Consider the following 14,119-nt stretch of genomic DNA (forward strand, 5'->3'; position numbering starts at 1 on the left):
AGATAAACCAATACATATATTGATACTCTATACTATTTACTACATATCCGTTGTGAATTACATTTTGCGGAAATATCGTTTAAATTTATTTGAAATAAAAGGTCTTTTGTTTTGTTTATAACCTTCTTTGTTTGTAATACTGAAATACAATTTTTTTACTACATATATGTTATGCATAGTGGAGTAACGTGTTAACATCCATTTAATTTTGGATATAAAAGTTTTTCCATTTAAAGAGTTTAATTTTTTTTTTATTAGTTTAACTATTTTATTAATTTTTTATTTCAATTTATTCATTCTAAATCGAGAGATTACTATTGAAAAAAAAAAAATCCAAAATAGATAAAACTTTAAGCTTTAAACGTTTATTTAATTTCCTGAACATTTCTAAATCTGTCGCTTACAACGTTATTCGCGAACATGCTTCAATTGTTGATACAGTTATTTTCGGATTTTTCTTCACCACATTCAGAATTGAGCGACATTCGCGGACCGAGAGTTTCGGTGGGCCGCCAGATCTAGGCTTTGACGTGATGATTGCCGTACTTTTGAAGTTTTTATTACGGCATAGACCGAACAGTGCGATCTTCCAACCAAATGTTCAATTTCCCGATTTGAATTTCCTTCCTTCCAGAATTTAATGATAACAGTTCTTTCGCTAGTACTGATTTCTTTGCGATTAGACACCATCGTTAATATTTAACTCGAGTTTATAAAAAGAAAAGATTTTACTTCACTTTTCTGATAAATGAACTCAAACAGAATAAATTGTAATTACAATTTTCCCAGATTATAATTTCCTAATTCACTTCACTTCACTAATTCCCCGATATTATTAAGTGCTTGTAGACTTTAGACCGCTTGTATTGTTACGTCGAAAGAGGAAATTGCCGTTAACTCGTCTGTTTTGCGTGCAAAGAAACATGGCGCCAGCATTCTACATTCAATTCAGTATAAGAAAAATTCAACTTGAATTCTATAAATTAATACATTTTGAAAATATTTTGAAACAAACATTTCTATATTGACTGCTTGTAGACTTATGACTCTGACTGTATGTGGTAAAATTACAATTCTTCTATTCAAGTGATGTTACTAACTACACGTAATACAAAATCCCCTTTTGGTAGCTAAGGTAAATGACAGGTATAAAAACACAACACAAGTTGCCTTTCACAATGGGTTTACAAACATTTATTTTAAGAACACACAAACAATAAAAAGTATTACATTCAAATTTGATATTATAATAAATGAACTTTCTGAATATCGGTGATCTTATTAAAAAATCATTCATAACTAAAGGTAGAGAATTTCAATCTGGTATATGTAAGGTGTTGATTTTTACAACTGTTTAGTGATCACTGGTCATGATTTTTTAGCAGAAATAACTTAGTTTCAAGCTCTTTTGAATATTACAATATATCAAACAGTTAATGTCTAATCTAAAAAAAACATAATGTATTTTTATATTTTTTCTTCATCTGTAGGATCGCAATCAGCACAGTGCCAAGAATAACCACGTATCTTTGGAGTCTTTTTTAATGGTGGATCCAAACACGTAAAGTGATAGTGTTTATGACACTCATCGCATGTTACAGCATTACCACCAGAACCCAATTCTTTGCAAATGCAACAGAGAATACTTGAAGGTAATTGTATGATTGTTGTTGATTTAGAATGAGATAACAGTGAATTCCTTTTACCAGCTGTTTTCCTTGGGCTAGTTTTACGAGTAATAGGTGTTTTCGTAACACTTAATTCCGGCGAATTAATCATTGTTTCCGATTTACTTCTCCCTACAGGACTTTTCTCCACCAAAACTGGTGCTGAATCTTCTACAGTTTCTACAGAAGTTGGCCGTGATGCTTCTTCAGCCGAACGTACCATATCTGCTGATACATAAAAAAACTGAGCCTCAGGAGTCACCTCGCCAGGCAATGGCAATGTTTTAAATTTAATTTTTATTTTCGGAATGCTTTCTTGTGGGTTTTCTGTATCATGAGCATGTAATTTTTTTTTGCGCTTACGTTTATGCTCTTTGACTGGGGATTTTTCAGTATCTGATGAAATAGTGTGTTTACTCCTATGTTTGTCTTTACGCTTCTGTTTTCTTGCTGATTTAATAGGATCTGACAAATCTTCCATAGATGGAATTGTAGTATTAGTATTCACCGGTAATGCTAATGGGTCTGGATCAGGAGTTTGGATAGAAGCTATTTCGCGGGTTGTCGTGACAGATGGTAGTACCAGTAGCAAAGGTTCATCAGAAAGTTGCGTATGAACTATTTGGGTTACTGAAATGATATCAAATAATATAAGCAAAATTAACTTATTTCAATTTACTATAACATCTTACTGTTTTTATTCAATACTGGAGACTGAGTTTGCTGTGCTGGTGACTTAATTGTTTTTTTAATATTTTGCAGAGGAACATAGCATTTACTTTTCTTCCCCAAAATGGACGTTGATGATACATACATCTTGGGTGTAGATTTGCCATTTTCGTCACTTTTATTTGAAGTTGAAAATGAATTGTTAGGTTTATTTTTTTTTGGAAGATTTTTTGTAAATTGTAAGGTGTCTACCGACCGTCTTTTATGTGGTGGTCCATTGTCGCTTTCCGACTCCGGTAAAGCAATAATAGAACCATCTTTGTTAAAACGTGTTCGCGATTTACGCGGTCCTTTTGGCATATCAGCAACATCTTCAGAATCTTCTGATTTATCACATTCAGAACATTGCCAACCGTACAGTTTAGACTTCTTTGGATGACGGGTCAATGGTGGATTCAAACAGCTTAAATGATAGTGTAATTTGCAAGTATCACATTTTGCTAGTAGGTGTTGATCAGTAGTGCGTTTGCATATTCCACACTCAAATGTTTGCACGTTTAACGTAGGTGTACTTGGTGCTGATGACGCTCCTCCACCAGCAATAGGCGAAGACTTTGCATGTGTGCTTAGCAGACGTATGGAGTCTACTTTAGTTCCAGGCGGGCCAAGATGAACTAAAGGGAATCCCACCCCCATTTTTAGAGCAGCGGCTGTAGGAACTGAGATCGGTCTGCTAGGTGGCGTTGATGCTGATTTATTAGATTCGTAATGAGCATGTCCAATATTTGATGGACTGGGAAATATTTTATTAGGACACATAAAGTTGATTTCTTTGTGAAGTTGTGAAATTGTAGTAGTTAACGATTCCTAAAAAAAAAAATATTTTAATGTAAAACCACATTCAAGGTTGAAAATAAATCACAAAATAGAATGGTTTAGTGAAATAAAAAAGGACTTAATTCGGATACGATGTGACATTAAAACTAGAAAACATTAACTTCCACTACTTTTGTGAAGGGTATATATGTAGTCACATATTGACATACACTCCCTGAAAATAAATAATGAATAAGCAATATTCATTTCAAGATAGACTTCATACACGAACTCTATCTTGAAACGAATCAAATTTACTTACACATTTCTGCTGACTAGGCAAATTCTTCTGGCATGCATGCAGATGTGTGTATGTATGTAAGTATAAGATAAACACATGTATAAGTGCCTGCGCGCACATACAAATTAGAATCTAAGCAGCACAGGTAGAAAAATAAAGATCTGCGACAGTTGAAAAATAGACCCAAGCGAATAAGCTCGTCTTATTATTTTTAACCCTATTGCGAAAGTATAGAACTAAGCAAAGAAGTTTGGTTTCTGTATTATTAACTCGGCAACATACACCTAAAACTGGCGACGAGGATAAACGAACAATTTTATAAAGTCAGTGAGAACCCTGATAATAATAAGTGAACCAAAACTAGAGACAAGAAAATCAAGAATTCACAATTAATCAATTGGGAGAGAATAGAATATAATTATAATATATAATAGAACTATACACAAACTTTACTAAAATAATATAACAACATTTAAATCGTGTTAAATGCGCTTTTTACTGAAAAAGCAGCAGCAAAACAACAACTACAACAAAAGCAACAGCAGCAGCAGTAACAACAACTACAACAAAAGCAACAGCAGCAGCAGTAACAACAACTACAACGAAAGCAACAGAAGCAGCAGTAACAACAATTACAACAAAAACAACAGCAGCAGCAGTAACAACAATTACAACAAAAGCAACAGCAGCAGCAGTAACAACAACTACAACGAAAGCAACAGAAGCAGCAGTAACAACAATTACAACAAAAACAACAGCAGCAGCAGTAACAACATTTACAGCAAAAGCAACAGCAGCAGCAGTAACAGCGATTACAACAAAAGCAGCAGCAGAACAAATAAGAGTAAGAAAAATACATACATATATATAAATACATTAAAATTTTTTTATAGTAAGTAAGAAAATACAAAACAATGTGTTAAAAAAATTATCGCACAATAGTGGTGTAAAATAAAAATTCAATCGTGCGTATACAGAGTGTTGCAAATTCGAAGTCAAATAATAATGTTTCACTAAAACAGTGACTCCAAAAATGATAAAATTGCTAATGTGTCTCGACTAGATCTCTTTGAAACTGTTAGATAGGTGTCTTCACTACAAGATAGATAGGTGTCTCCACTACAAGAGTAGACAGTACCTCCTAAACTGTAGAATAGCAACTAAATTACCCAGTAGGAACTTATTACATAAATACGAACATTTTTTTATATATAATTTTCACTTAAAATAAAAATTTCTCAAAATGGAAGCATCCACCATACCATTTTTTCAACTCACTTTGAACTGCATTAACGGAATTGCAGACTTTGATGGACGAGATCCAAACCAACTAACAGACTTCATTAAACAAATTGAAGATATATTACCCACAATACTACTTTTGATGTAGGTAATCAAAAAATTGTATTCAATTTTCTGAAAGGAAGGTGCGTAGGAAAAACTAGGGAAATAATTCACAGATATGGACAAGTTTGTGATTGGGAAACATTAAAATACATACTCCTTAGTAATTTCGGGGAAAAGAAAAGTTCAGCGGAACTTATGGATGAGTTGAAAACCATTAGTCTCGACTCAACGATAGAAAATTACTATTTCAAAATAAATAAAATTAGAAGTAAACTACATAATAGAATATTAGCGCATAATGATCTAAATTTCTCAACGAATGAAGTTAATAGGATAGCACTGAAGTCATTTAAGGAACATCTCCCAGAACCCACTAAAACTATGATTATAGCAAGAGACCCGGATAGTCTAGAAAAGGCACACAAAATAATATTAGAAGCTAGACATCAAGGCTTCACAGTGCCAGGGCAACAAAGGAAAGATCCTAACCCTAATAGCTATCGTAGGACTAATTTTAGCGATAACGTTAACAACAGAACAATTTCCAGATCCAACCAAAATATAAATTATATCCCCACTTATAACAGTAGTTATAATAGATATAACAATTATATGCCACAAAACCGATATAATGGTGGTTATGTCCCAAGAAACGAAAATAACAATAACAACAATTATATGCCACAAAACAGGTATAACGGTGGCTATGTCCCAAGGAATGTAGGTAATAATTATAACAGTGGCAAAGGATCAAGCCAAACTAGAATGTCAAACCAGGTAACAAACACAAATTATAATGCACAGAGAAACTTTAATCAACAAAGAGACGGGAATCAAACGCGGAATTACAACCAATCAGGAAATTATAATCGGTCCGCAATATCAAATCGCAATAAACCAGAACCTATGGATATTGTAGTAGGGGAGCCCAAGAGGTGATTTTTGCAGTTACTTAAGCGTGTCAGAAAACTTTATGGGGAGAAACATTGCACCTTTTTATGTACCCCTACCAAATATGAGCCCTTAATATGGAGGCGTGCGAACCCCCCGTCAGATTAGAGAAAAAAAATCGATCCTTCGGGAAACTCGAGCGGGTAAGATTAAGAGATGGTAAGTTAAATGCCTGAAGACGAGTGTATATTTCAATATTCTGACAGTTTGAGGGTGGCTTAGAGAAATAGCAGGGTGACAAATCTGTAAAAAAAAAAAACGTCACCTTGAAATACTCGAGCGCGATAGATTTTTTTTTTAATTTTAAAGGTAATTCTGTCAGAATCACGAAAATCATATAATCTGACAATTTCCGTGGGGCGATACAGGTAAAATCGTCGACAAAAGGTCAAGCGTACTGATTACCATAGCGTGGTTGTTGTTAGTAAACGCTTGACACTTTTGTTTGTTTCGTTCGTTTACAGCGATCAGTTTTACATCCATTGTAAAAATGAGTGACGTTAGTGTCAAATGTGTTTACTGTGGCGAAGAAAGGTATGAAAAAAAGTTTATTCCACAAACTCTAAATTTTTTTTATTAATATTTAGATCTATTTTCATATTAATAAATTATTAAATTTTCTATACATCTACATATGCACTTTTAAATCGTCAGATTAACGATATGCCTCTATATAATTGTCAGATTATCTTTTGGGAAGACTCTGACATCAAGTTCATCCCCCTGCATAAAAATCTGACGCGCTCGAGTATCTCAAGGTCACCTTTTTTTTTTACAAGTTTTAAAATCAATAAATGACTTTTGTCCACGTCGAAATTGTCAGAAATTGAAATGGTACACTTTTTAGAGGTTCATTAACATTCGCTTAGAAAATCTGACACGCTCGAATAACTTATTTTTTTTTTTTAACCTGTCATTACGGCCTACAACCCTGACTTGATTGTCAGATTAATATATATCGACTATCCGAAATACAATGCGCGTATATACCATAAATGACTGACGCGCTTGAGTATTTTCATGTGACTGTTTTTTTTACATTTTTGAAACCAATTACCCGCTCTTCTCCCCACTAAAATGGAAAACTTCACCTAGATTTTCTTTTTTTTTTTAAACGTTATCTTGACAATCTAGTAAGTCTCCATGACGCTCCAGTAACTGCAAATTTAGCACTCCGGGCTCCCCTACTATTGGCAATGCAAACACAAATTTTCAGTGGGATCCACAAAACAATTACCCTATATAATAATAGATACACACATAAGAAAGTTATATTTCATCATTGACACTGGAGCAGAGTTCAGTTTGATCAACGAAAATGTTTGTAACCCGAAATGGAAGAGAGAAGTAGATGTGCAAGTCACAGCAATGGGAAGAAAAACGGAAGTTAAGAAACTTTGCAGCTTCCCAATATTTAAAGAATTTAATGAAAAAGAAATCATATGTGAATTCCTAGAATGTAATTTTAACAAGAACTTTGACGTACTTATTGGTAACAATATCTTAACGAAGATAAACGCGATAATAGACTACCCAAACAGAATTATAAAAACAAATAAAACAATATTGACTTTTTATCTAACAAAAGAAGAAGAAATATATAACGAAATGAGCTATAAAGACAATGAGGTGGAAATCTTCTGTAACGACATAAAAGATAAATGTGTCACAGAATTCGTTGACACAAATCACCTTAACGGTATAGACAAAAGTAGACTTATAAATATACTAAAAAGATATAAAAGCGTATTTTACAACGAAAATGATAATTTAACATTTACGAGTTCAACAAAACATAGAATAATAACCAAAAATGATATTCCGGTTTACTCTAAAATCTACCGATACCCAGAAATACACAAACCGGAAATAGAAAAACAAATAGACCAAATGTTAACTCAAGGCATAATTAGAGCATCCTCTAGTCCTTACAACAGCCCTATTTGGCTGGTACCAAAGAAGCTGGACGCAACCAATGAACAAAAATGGCGTCTTGTGATCGACTACAGGAAGTTGAACAGCGTAACTACGGAGGACAGATTCCCAATTCCAAATATAGACGATATATTTGACAAATTGGGAAGATGCCAATATTTTTCAACTCTCGACTTAGCCAAAGGTTTTCATCAAATTGAAATGGACGAACGCGACATACATAAAACAGCGTTCTCCACTGCAAATGGACATTATGAATTTCTAAGAATGCCCTTTGGATTGCGAAATGCACCGGCAACGTTCCAAAGGCCAATGAACGATATATTAAAAGAATATATCGGCAAAATTTGCATTGTGTACATGGATGATATTCTAGTATTTTCTACAAGCGTAGAAGAGCACCTAGAATCATTGAGCAAAATTTTAATGAGAATAAAAGAAAAAAATCTAAAGATCCAATTAAATAAATGCGATTTCCTAAGACAAGAAACAAAATTCCTACGTCACTTGACTACAAAAGATGGTATTAAACCAAACCCTCTGTTTGAATTATATATCAAACTGTTTGATTTGTAAGATCAAACTAACTCAACAAAGATTTTAGATAATCCTTACCACTGGTGGGGGGAATTAAACAACGTCTTTAGTCAAGTGAGAATTTATTCATTCTGGTTTTATTTATAAATTTGGAAACCTTATATACTATTTTTCAAAGTATCCTAAATAACTTAATATATGTGTATGTGTGTGTGTTCATATGTATGCAGCACATTGTTTATGCTAGCTGGTAGTGTATTGTTTTCTAGTGCATATGTTATGTGACCTTGGATTTGTTTTAATGTGAGTACATTTACAAACAGTTGTTAAAATGTATTGTAAGAACCCATGGGTCATCATATGCAAAAATCTTATCCTTAGTAATATTTGTGTTATTGTTTGTTGAATGCTATTGTTTTGCATGACAATGCATTTTAAGTATTTTATGTATATGTGTATGTATGTATGTTCAATATATTTGAACATAGATATCTAATATTAGTGGACAGTATCAATAGCAAGATTATTTCTTATCTTATTTAACATAATATATAAAAGGTTTAAATATAATATTGTTGTCCGTGCTTTGGCAGCAACGAACATGTTCAATTTTGAACATTCTCCCGGGCGGCAAAAGTAACTGCTGGGAAAGTGATTGCAGCTTGTAGTCGTCGCTTGGTTTTCAATTGATAGTAAATGAAGATTGCCCATGCACTAGCACGCCGACTATAAAGAATAGCAATGATATGTGCCCGGTAACATGATGTATTTTTATTTCTTTTAATTTTATGTTTTCTTTCTTGAGTTGCTTCACTATGTCTTGTAATTCTTTGATGTCTTTTAAACTTGTAGTTAAGGTTTCTGGTTGAGCAATTACTTGAGGCATAGGTACTTCATTTATTTCCATTATTGGTTGATTCACAGGTGCCTCCATTAACTTTTGCGTGTGATATTGTTGTGGAGCCGCTAGAATAACTCCTTTGTAACGTCCAGTACATCCTTCTCCCAATTCTATTATTCCTTTCGATGGTATGTTGAAAAATTCTTTGGATTTGTTGCATTCTACATCTATAGTTCCATTTGAAAATATATTATAAAGCCAACTATTACCAATTTGAAGCTTTATCCAATAGCTAGTCCAATGACCCTTTTTGAAAAGACAGTTCTTTGTTGGCATGCCACGTAATACCGAGATTTCGCATGACTGGTCTGAAGATGGTTTCCATGGCCAGCTTCCTTTACATGTGTAATGGTTCTCCAGACTCGTATCACATTTATCCAATTCTGTTTGTTGCATTATATTGTATGCATCTAAACCGAAATTGTAAATTAGATAGCTTCCTCTAATAATTGGTATCATCATTTCTTCATTATGTTGAAACGGAATTGGAATTACTCTGTATAATGTAGACGTCTCACGTGCGAATAATGGAATAGTTGTTTTGATCACTACCTTGTTGTTCGTTATAGTTCCCTTTCCTCTCATAAGATTATAAACATTTTTTAGTATATCACTTGTTTGGGCTCCTAAAAGTGTCAACTTTGGTGATAGCTCATTTTTAATTTTGTATATTTCTTCGCGCATTTGAGATGGTCGTAAAAGTTGTGGATTTAAATGTCCATGGTTAATGTCAATTAACAGATTGATAATTGACGATTGTATATTTTCACATTCTGTCAACGTCATACTGAGTTGTGTTACCATCATTTGATAAATTAATGCCATCCTTTCGGCGTTGAGATTTTTTATTAATAATGAGTAGAATAAATTCAATTGTCCATTCATCTTTACGAAAGTTTCTCGCACTTCTTCTTGTGATTTCTTCATAATGTTCAACGATGAATCAATGACAGACGTTTGCTTCTGAATCAAATGTTTTAAATTCCTCTCGTTGTCTAATAAATTAGTTAGGTCTTTCTCTAACTCCTCTGCATCCATCGTTCCAAAAAGAATGTGATGAATAGTTCCTAAAAATTCAAAAGGTGCTCGACGTGTCCTTTTTGGTTGTAGTAAGAGGTCATTATCCATCTCTACTGCTTTGAACCGTTTTTCTAGTGCTGAGTTCATTATTTCACAGCTTGATTCGAAGTTGGTGAGGAGATGACACTGTTTTTTCAGTCTTCCGATGTAATCAGCTATTCCTTTTATTTGGTTATAATAAGGTTCCATGTTGTAATACACCACTAAATTCCACGTAGACATCTCTATATCGATTATACCAGTTTTTTCCAGATATATTGCGCTTTTGTTTGGTATCTCATTGATTTGAATATCTCCACTAGTCATTGTTGCCATTGCTGTTTGCATCAATAAAAGCATGCAAGTTACTATTGAAATAGTTTTTATTCTCCTGCTTCTATAGGGTTTTATCTTTTCTCGTTCGACACTCTCTTCTTCTTCAGAGTAAAGTGGACATATTTTATTGATAGGCCTTTTCACTATGCTATCTTGCGTCTTAATGGTTACAACTCTCACCATTCCATCAGATCCTTTATGCCTTTCAGTAATTTTTCCCATCGGCCATTTAGCTGGATGAGAAGTCTCGTTTCTTATCAACACAATTTGTCCTTCTTTGATGTTGTTCATTGGTTGCTTCCATTTATACCTTTGTTGTAATGTATGAAGATATTCCTCTTTCCAGATCTTCCAAAATTGGCATTTCATTTTTTGAAGAAGATTCCATCTATCCAATGTCGAAAGATTTCTTTCTTGAGATGGTTCTGGCGCACTCAATAAAGGTCTTCCACTTCCGTTTTTAAATTTGTTAAGTACGGTATTAAGCATAGTTCTTCATAATCTAATAATCTCCACATATTCCTAATGTGGGTGTCACAAGTCTTTAGCACATTTTCATTGGTGCTAAATAAATTAATTTTCCTTCATCGATGTAATATCGAAGACTGTGTGCTCTATTTTGTATTCTCTGCACTAGAGATTCAGTCTTTTGGTCTTTTACTTTAGACATGTCCGCAATGTTCGACATTTTTAATTAATATTTTTTACTAAACTGTTCTTATTCTTTAAAAAAATCGTTGGAGGAATTTGTTTTGGTCGCCTGGTTGACCTTGCTGTGCCTCGATTCACAGCCGCTGAATATTTAAATTTTTTTTTAAATAAACAATTTTACACAGCGTTTAGTTTCGTACTAAACGGCTTATGTGATCATATAAATATGCGGGAATATGAACCCGTCTTACAATTTCTGTATTAATTTGCCTGTGTAAATAACAGGGCTTTTATATTGCCTATATATATATATAATAGGGCTTTTACACATGTTGCCTGTATTTTATCCATACAGGTCTTACAATTTTGGCTCGAGCTACTTATCCGGCTCGAAGGACCAAATGTTTGAAATTATATATCAAACTGTTTGATTTGTAAGATCAAACTTAAACTCAACAAAGATTTTAGTAATCCTTACCACTGGTGGGGGGAATTAAAAAACGTCTTTAGTCGAGCTGAGAATATTTCATTCTGGTTTTATTTATAAATTTGGAAACCTTATATACTATTTTTCAAAGTATCCTAAATAACTTAATATATGTGTATGTGTGTGTGTTCATATGTATGCAGCACATTGTTTATGCTACCTGGTAGTGTATTGTTTTCTAGTGCATATGTTATGTGACCTTGGATTTGTTTTAATGTGAGTACATTTACAAACAGTTGTTAAAATGTATTGTAAGAACCCATGGGTCATCAAATGCAAACATCTTATCCTTAGTAATATTTGTGTTATTGTTTGTTGAATGCTATTGTTTTGCATGACAATGCATTTTAAGTATTTTATGTATATGTGTATGTATGTATGTTCAATATATTTGAACATAGATATCTAATATTAGTGGACTGTATCAATAGTAAGATTATTTCTTATCTTATTTAACATAATATATAAAAGGTTTAAATATAATATTGTTGTCCGTGCTTTGGCAGCAACGAACATGTTCAATTTTGAACACCCTCAAAAAGTGGAAGCAATAGAAAAAATTCTACTTCCAAGAAGCGTTAAAGAAATAAAAGCATTTTTAGGTATTACGGGATACTATAGGAGGTTTATCAAAGATTACTCTAAAATAGCATACCATTTAATAAAATATTTAAAAAATTCAAAAATAAACATTACAAATTCAAAAATAAACATTACCAAGATTACAAAGATTCTTTCTTTAAATTAAAAATGTTGATAAAAAATTACCCCATTTTAACCCACCCAGATTTCACAAAAAATTTTACTCTTGTGAGAGATGCGAGTAATTTTGCTCTAGGAGCAGCCTTTATGCAAGATAACAAAACAATTTCATTTGCCAGTCGTACTTTGAATGGACATGAGAAAAATTATAGCACTATAGAGAAAGAGTTGTTAGCCATAGTGTGGGCCACTAAATATTCTCGCCCATATCTTTTTGGTCGCAGATTCACCATTAAAACAGATCATCGCCCACTGGTTTGGTTAAATAATATAAAGGAACCTAATTCAAAATTACAAAGGTGGAAAATTAAACCCAATGAATTTGATTTTTAAGGTCAAACAGCACGAAAAAAGGCATGTTTTTGTGATTTTTTTTTCTAACGACACAGTTAAAATATATTTATTTAACGAAAAGTACATTAAAGTATGACATTTGAGAAATGTGTCATCAAATTTTTATAAAGCAATATTGAAAACTATGGCAGTGGTAGCAATTGTTCGGACGTGTCTTGCAAAAAAGTTGAATTGCGGTGCCCTCATAACTCGGTGCTGGATCATCTGAAATCAAAAAACCCAAGTTCATTCGTTAGATAATAGTTTGCCCCAGGTAACGCTGTCGAGTTTTTTTTTTAATTTCAATTTTTGAATTTTTTCGAAGACTTTGAAGTGAAAAACACAATTTTTTGAGAAAAAATCGGCTAATTTGTTATTGTAAAATCAAAATTATGAACAAAAAAAAAAACTCGACAGCGTTACCTCGTTAAATATGTACAGAAACAGTGTTTAAAATTTCAACAGAATCGGTGCAGTAGTTTTGAAGTTATGAGGGGCACCGACTTTGAAAACGTGAGTTGTGGGAAAAACACGTTTAAAGTTTCACAGACGCTCACAATCAAATCGGAGGGCGGAGACTTACAAGTGTGTATCTCCATCAATTTTGCTTTAATTGCTCTCAAATTTTCACAGAAGAATCTTAAGATATTGTACATTAATATACAATAAAAAAATAAAAAATGCAAAAAAAAACGAAAATACCTTACCCTCCCCTTAACTTTGATAGAAGAGAAACACCTGGAAAATAATCACAGGGGAATAAATGAAATATTTGAAGAAATAAAAAAAACACACTAGTACCCCAAATTACAAAAAGAAATACATCAATAATTGTGAAATATGCAATAAGGCGAAGTTCGACAGAAACCCTATCAAACATAGTTTAAATATTACGGAAACTCCTAAAAAACATAATGAAATGGTTCATTTTGATATTTGGTACCCACATAGAGGCATAATCAGCCCTATCACGCAATCCATCGTAGTAAAGCTACGAATACGAATGTCCGCTACGAATACGCATAATTTGCTATCATTGAATTCATGTGAATTCGAAACTTTTGTTGCCAGACTTAGTTTTGAATTTTGGCAATCAGCTGTGTAAAAGAAAAAGTTAAAATTTTGATTAATAAAAGTGAAATCGTTACATTCAAATTGATTTTACGAAGAAAATATGTATTCGCTAACGTTTTTATTGCTTGAGGAAGAACGTGAGAGAAGTCGGCGTGATCTAAAAATTCACCGAAAATCACTGAGGGACAAGAGCAACCCTTTCGATGTGGACGAAACAATGTACAGTTCAAAAATTCACAAAAATTCATTGTTAAATTTTATTAAAATTATTTTTCTAAAACAGGTTTATTAAA

The 14,119-nt window shown here is 33.0% G+C and overlaps 1 protein-coding gene across 2 annotated transcripts in view; it reads right to left on the bottom strand.

The window, feature by feature from the left end:
* Positions 1 to 1,166: 1,166 nt before the first annotated feature.
* LOC105222221 (PHD finger protein 14) overlaps positions 1,167 to 14,119 on the bottom strand; it is a 34,097-nt gene continuing 21,144 nt past the window's right edge. The window contains exons 2-4 of one of the 2 annotated variants that reach the window (XM_049449985.1): positions 2,593 to 3,203; positions 2,360 to 2,511; positions 1,167 to 2,297 (exon numbers count right to left, since the gene is read on the bottom strand). In XM_049449985.1, the coding sequence (XP_049305942.1) occupies positions 1,468 to 2,297; positions 2,360 to 2,511; positions 2,593 to 3,203 (1,593 nt within the window). In that variant the 3' untranslated portion in view covers positions 1,167 to 1,467. Of the gene's footprint in view, positions 2,298 to 2,359; positions 3,204 to 14,119 lie in introns of both variants that reach the window. The other variant, XM_049449979.1, reaches the window with a different exon arrangement.

The sequence above is a fragment of the Bactrocera dorsalis genome, chromosome 1 (assembly GCF_023373825.1).
Source record: "Bactrocera dorsalis isolate Fly_Bdor chromosome 1, ASM2337382v1, whole genome shotgun sequence".
In the NCBI taxonomy this organism is placed as follows: domain Eukaryota; kingdom Metazoa; phylum Arthropoda; class Insecta; order Diptera; family Tephritidae; genus Bactrocera; species Bactrocera dorsalis.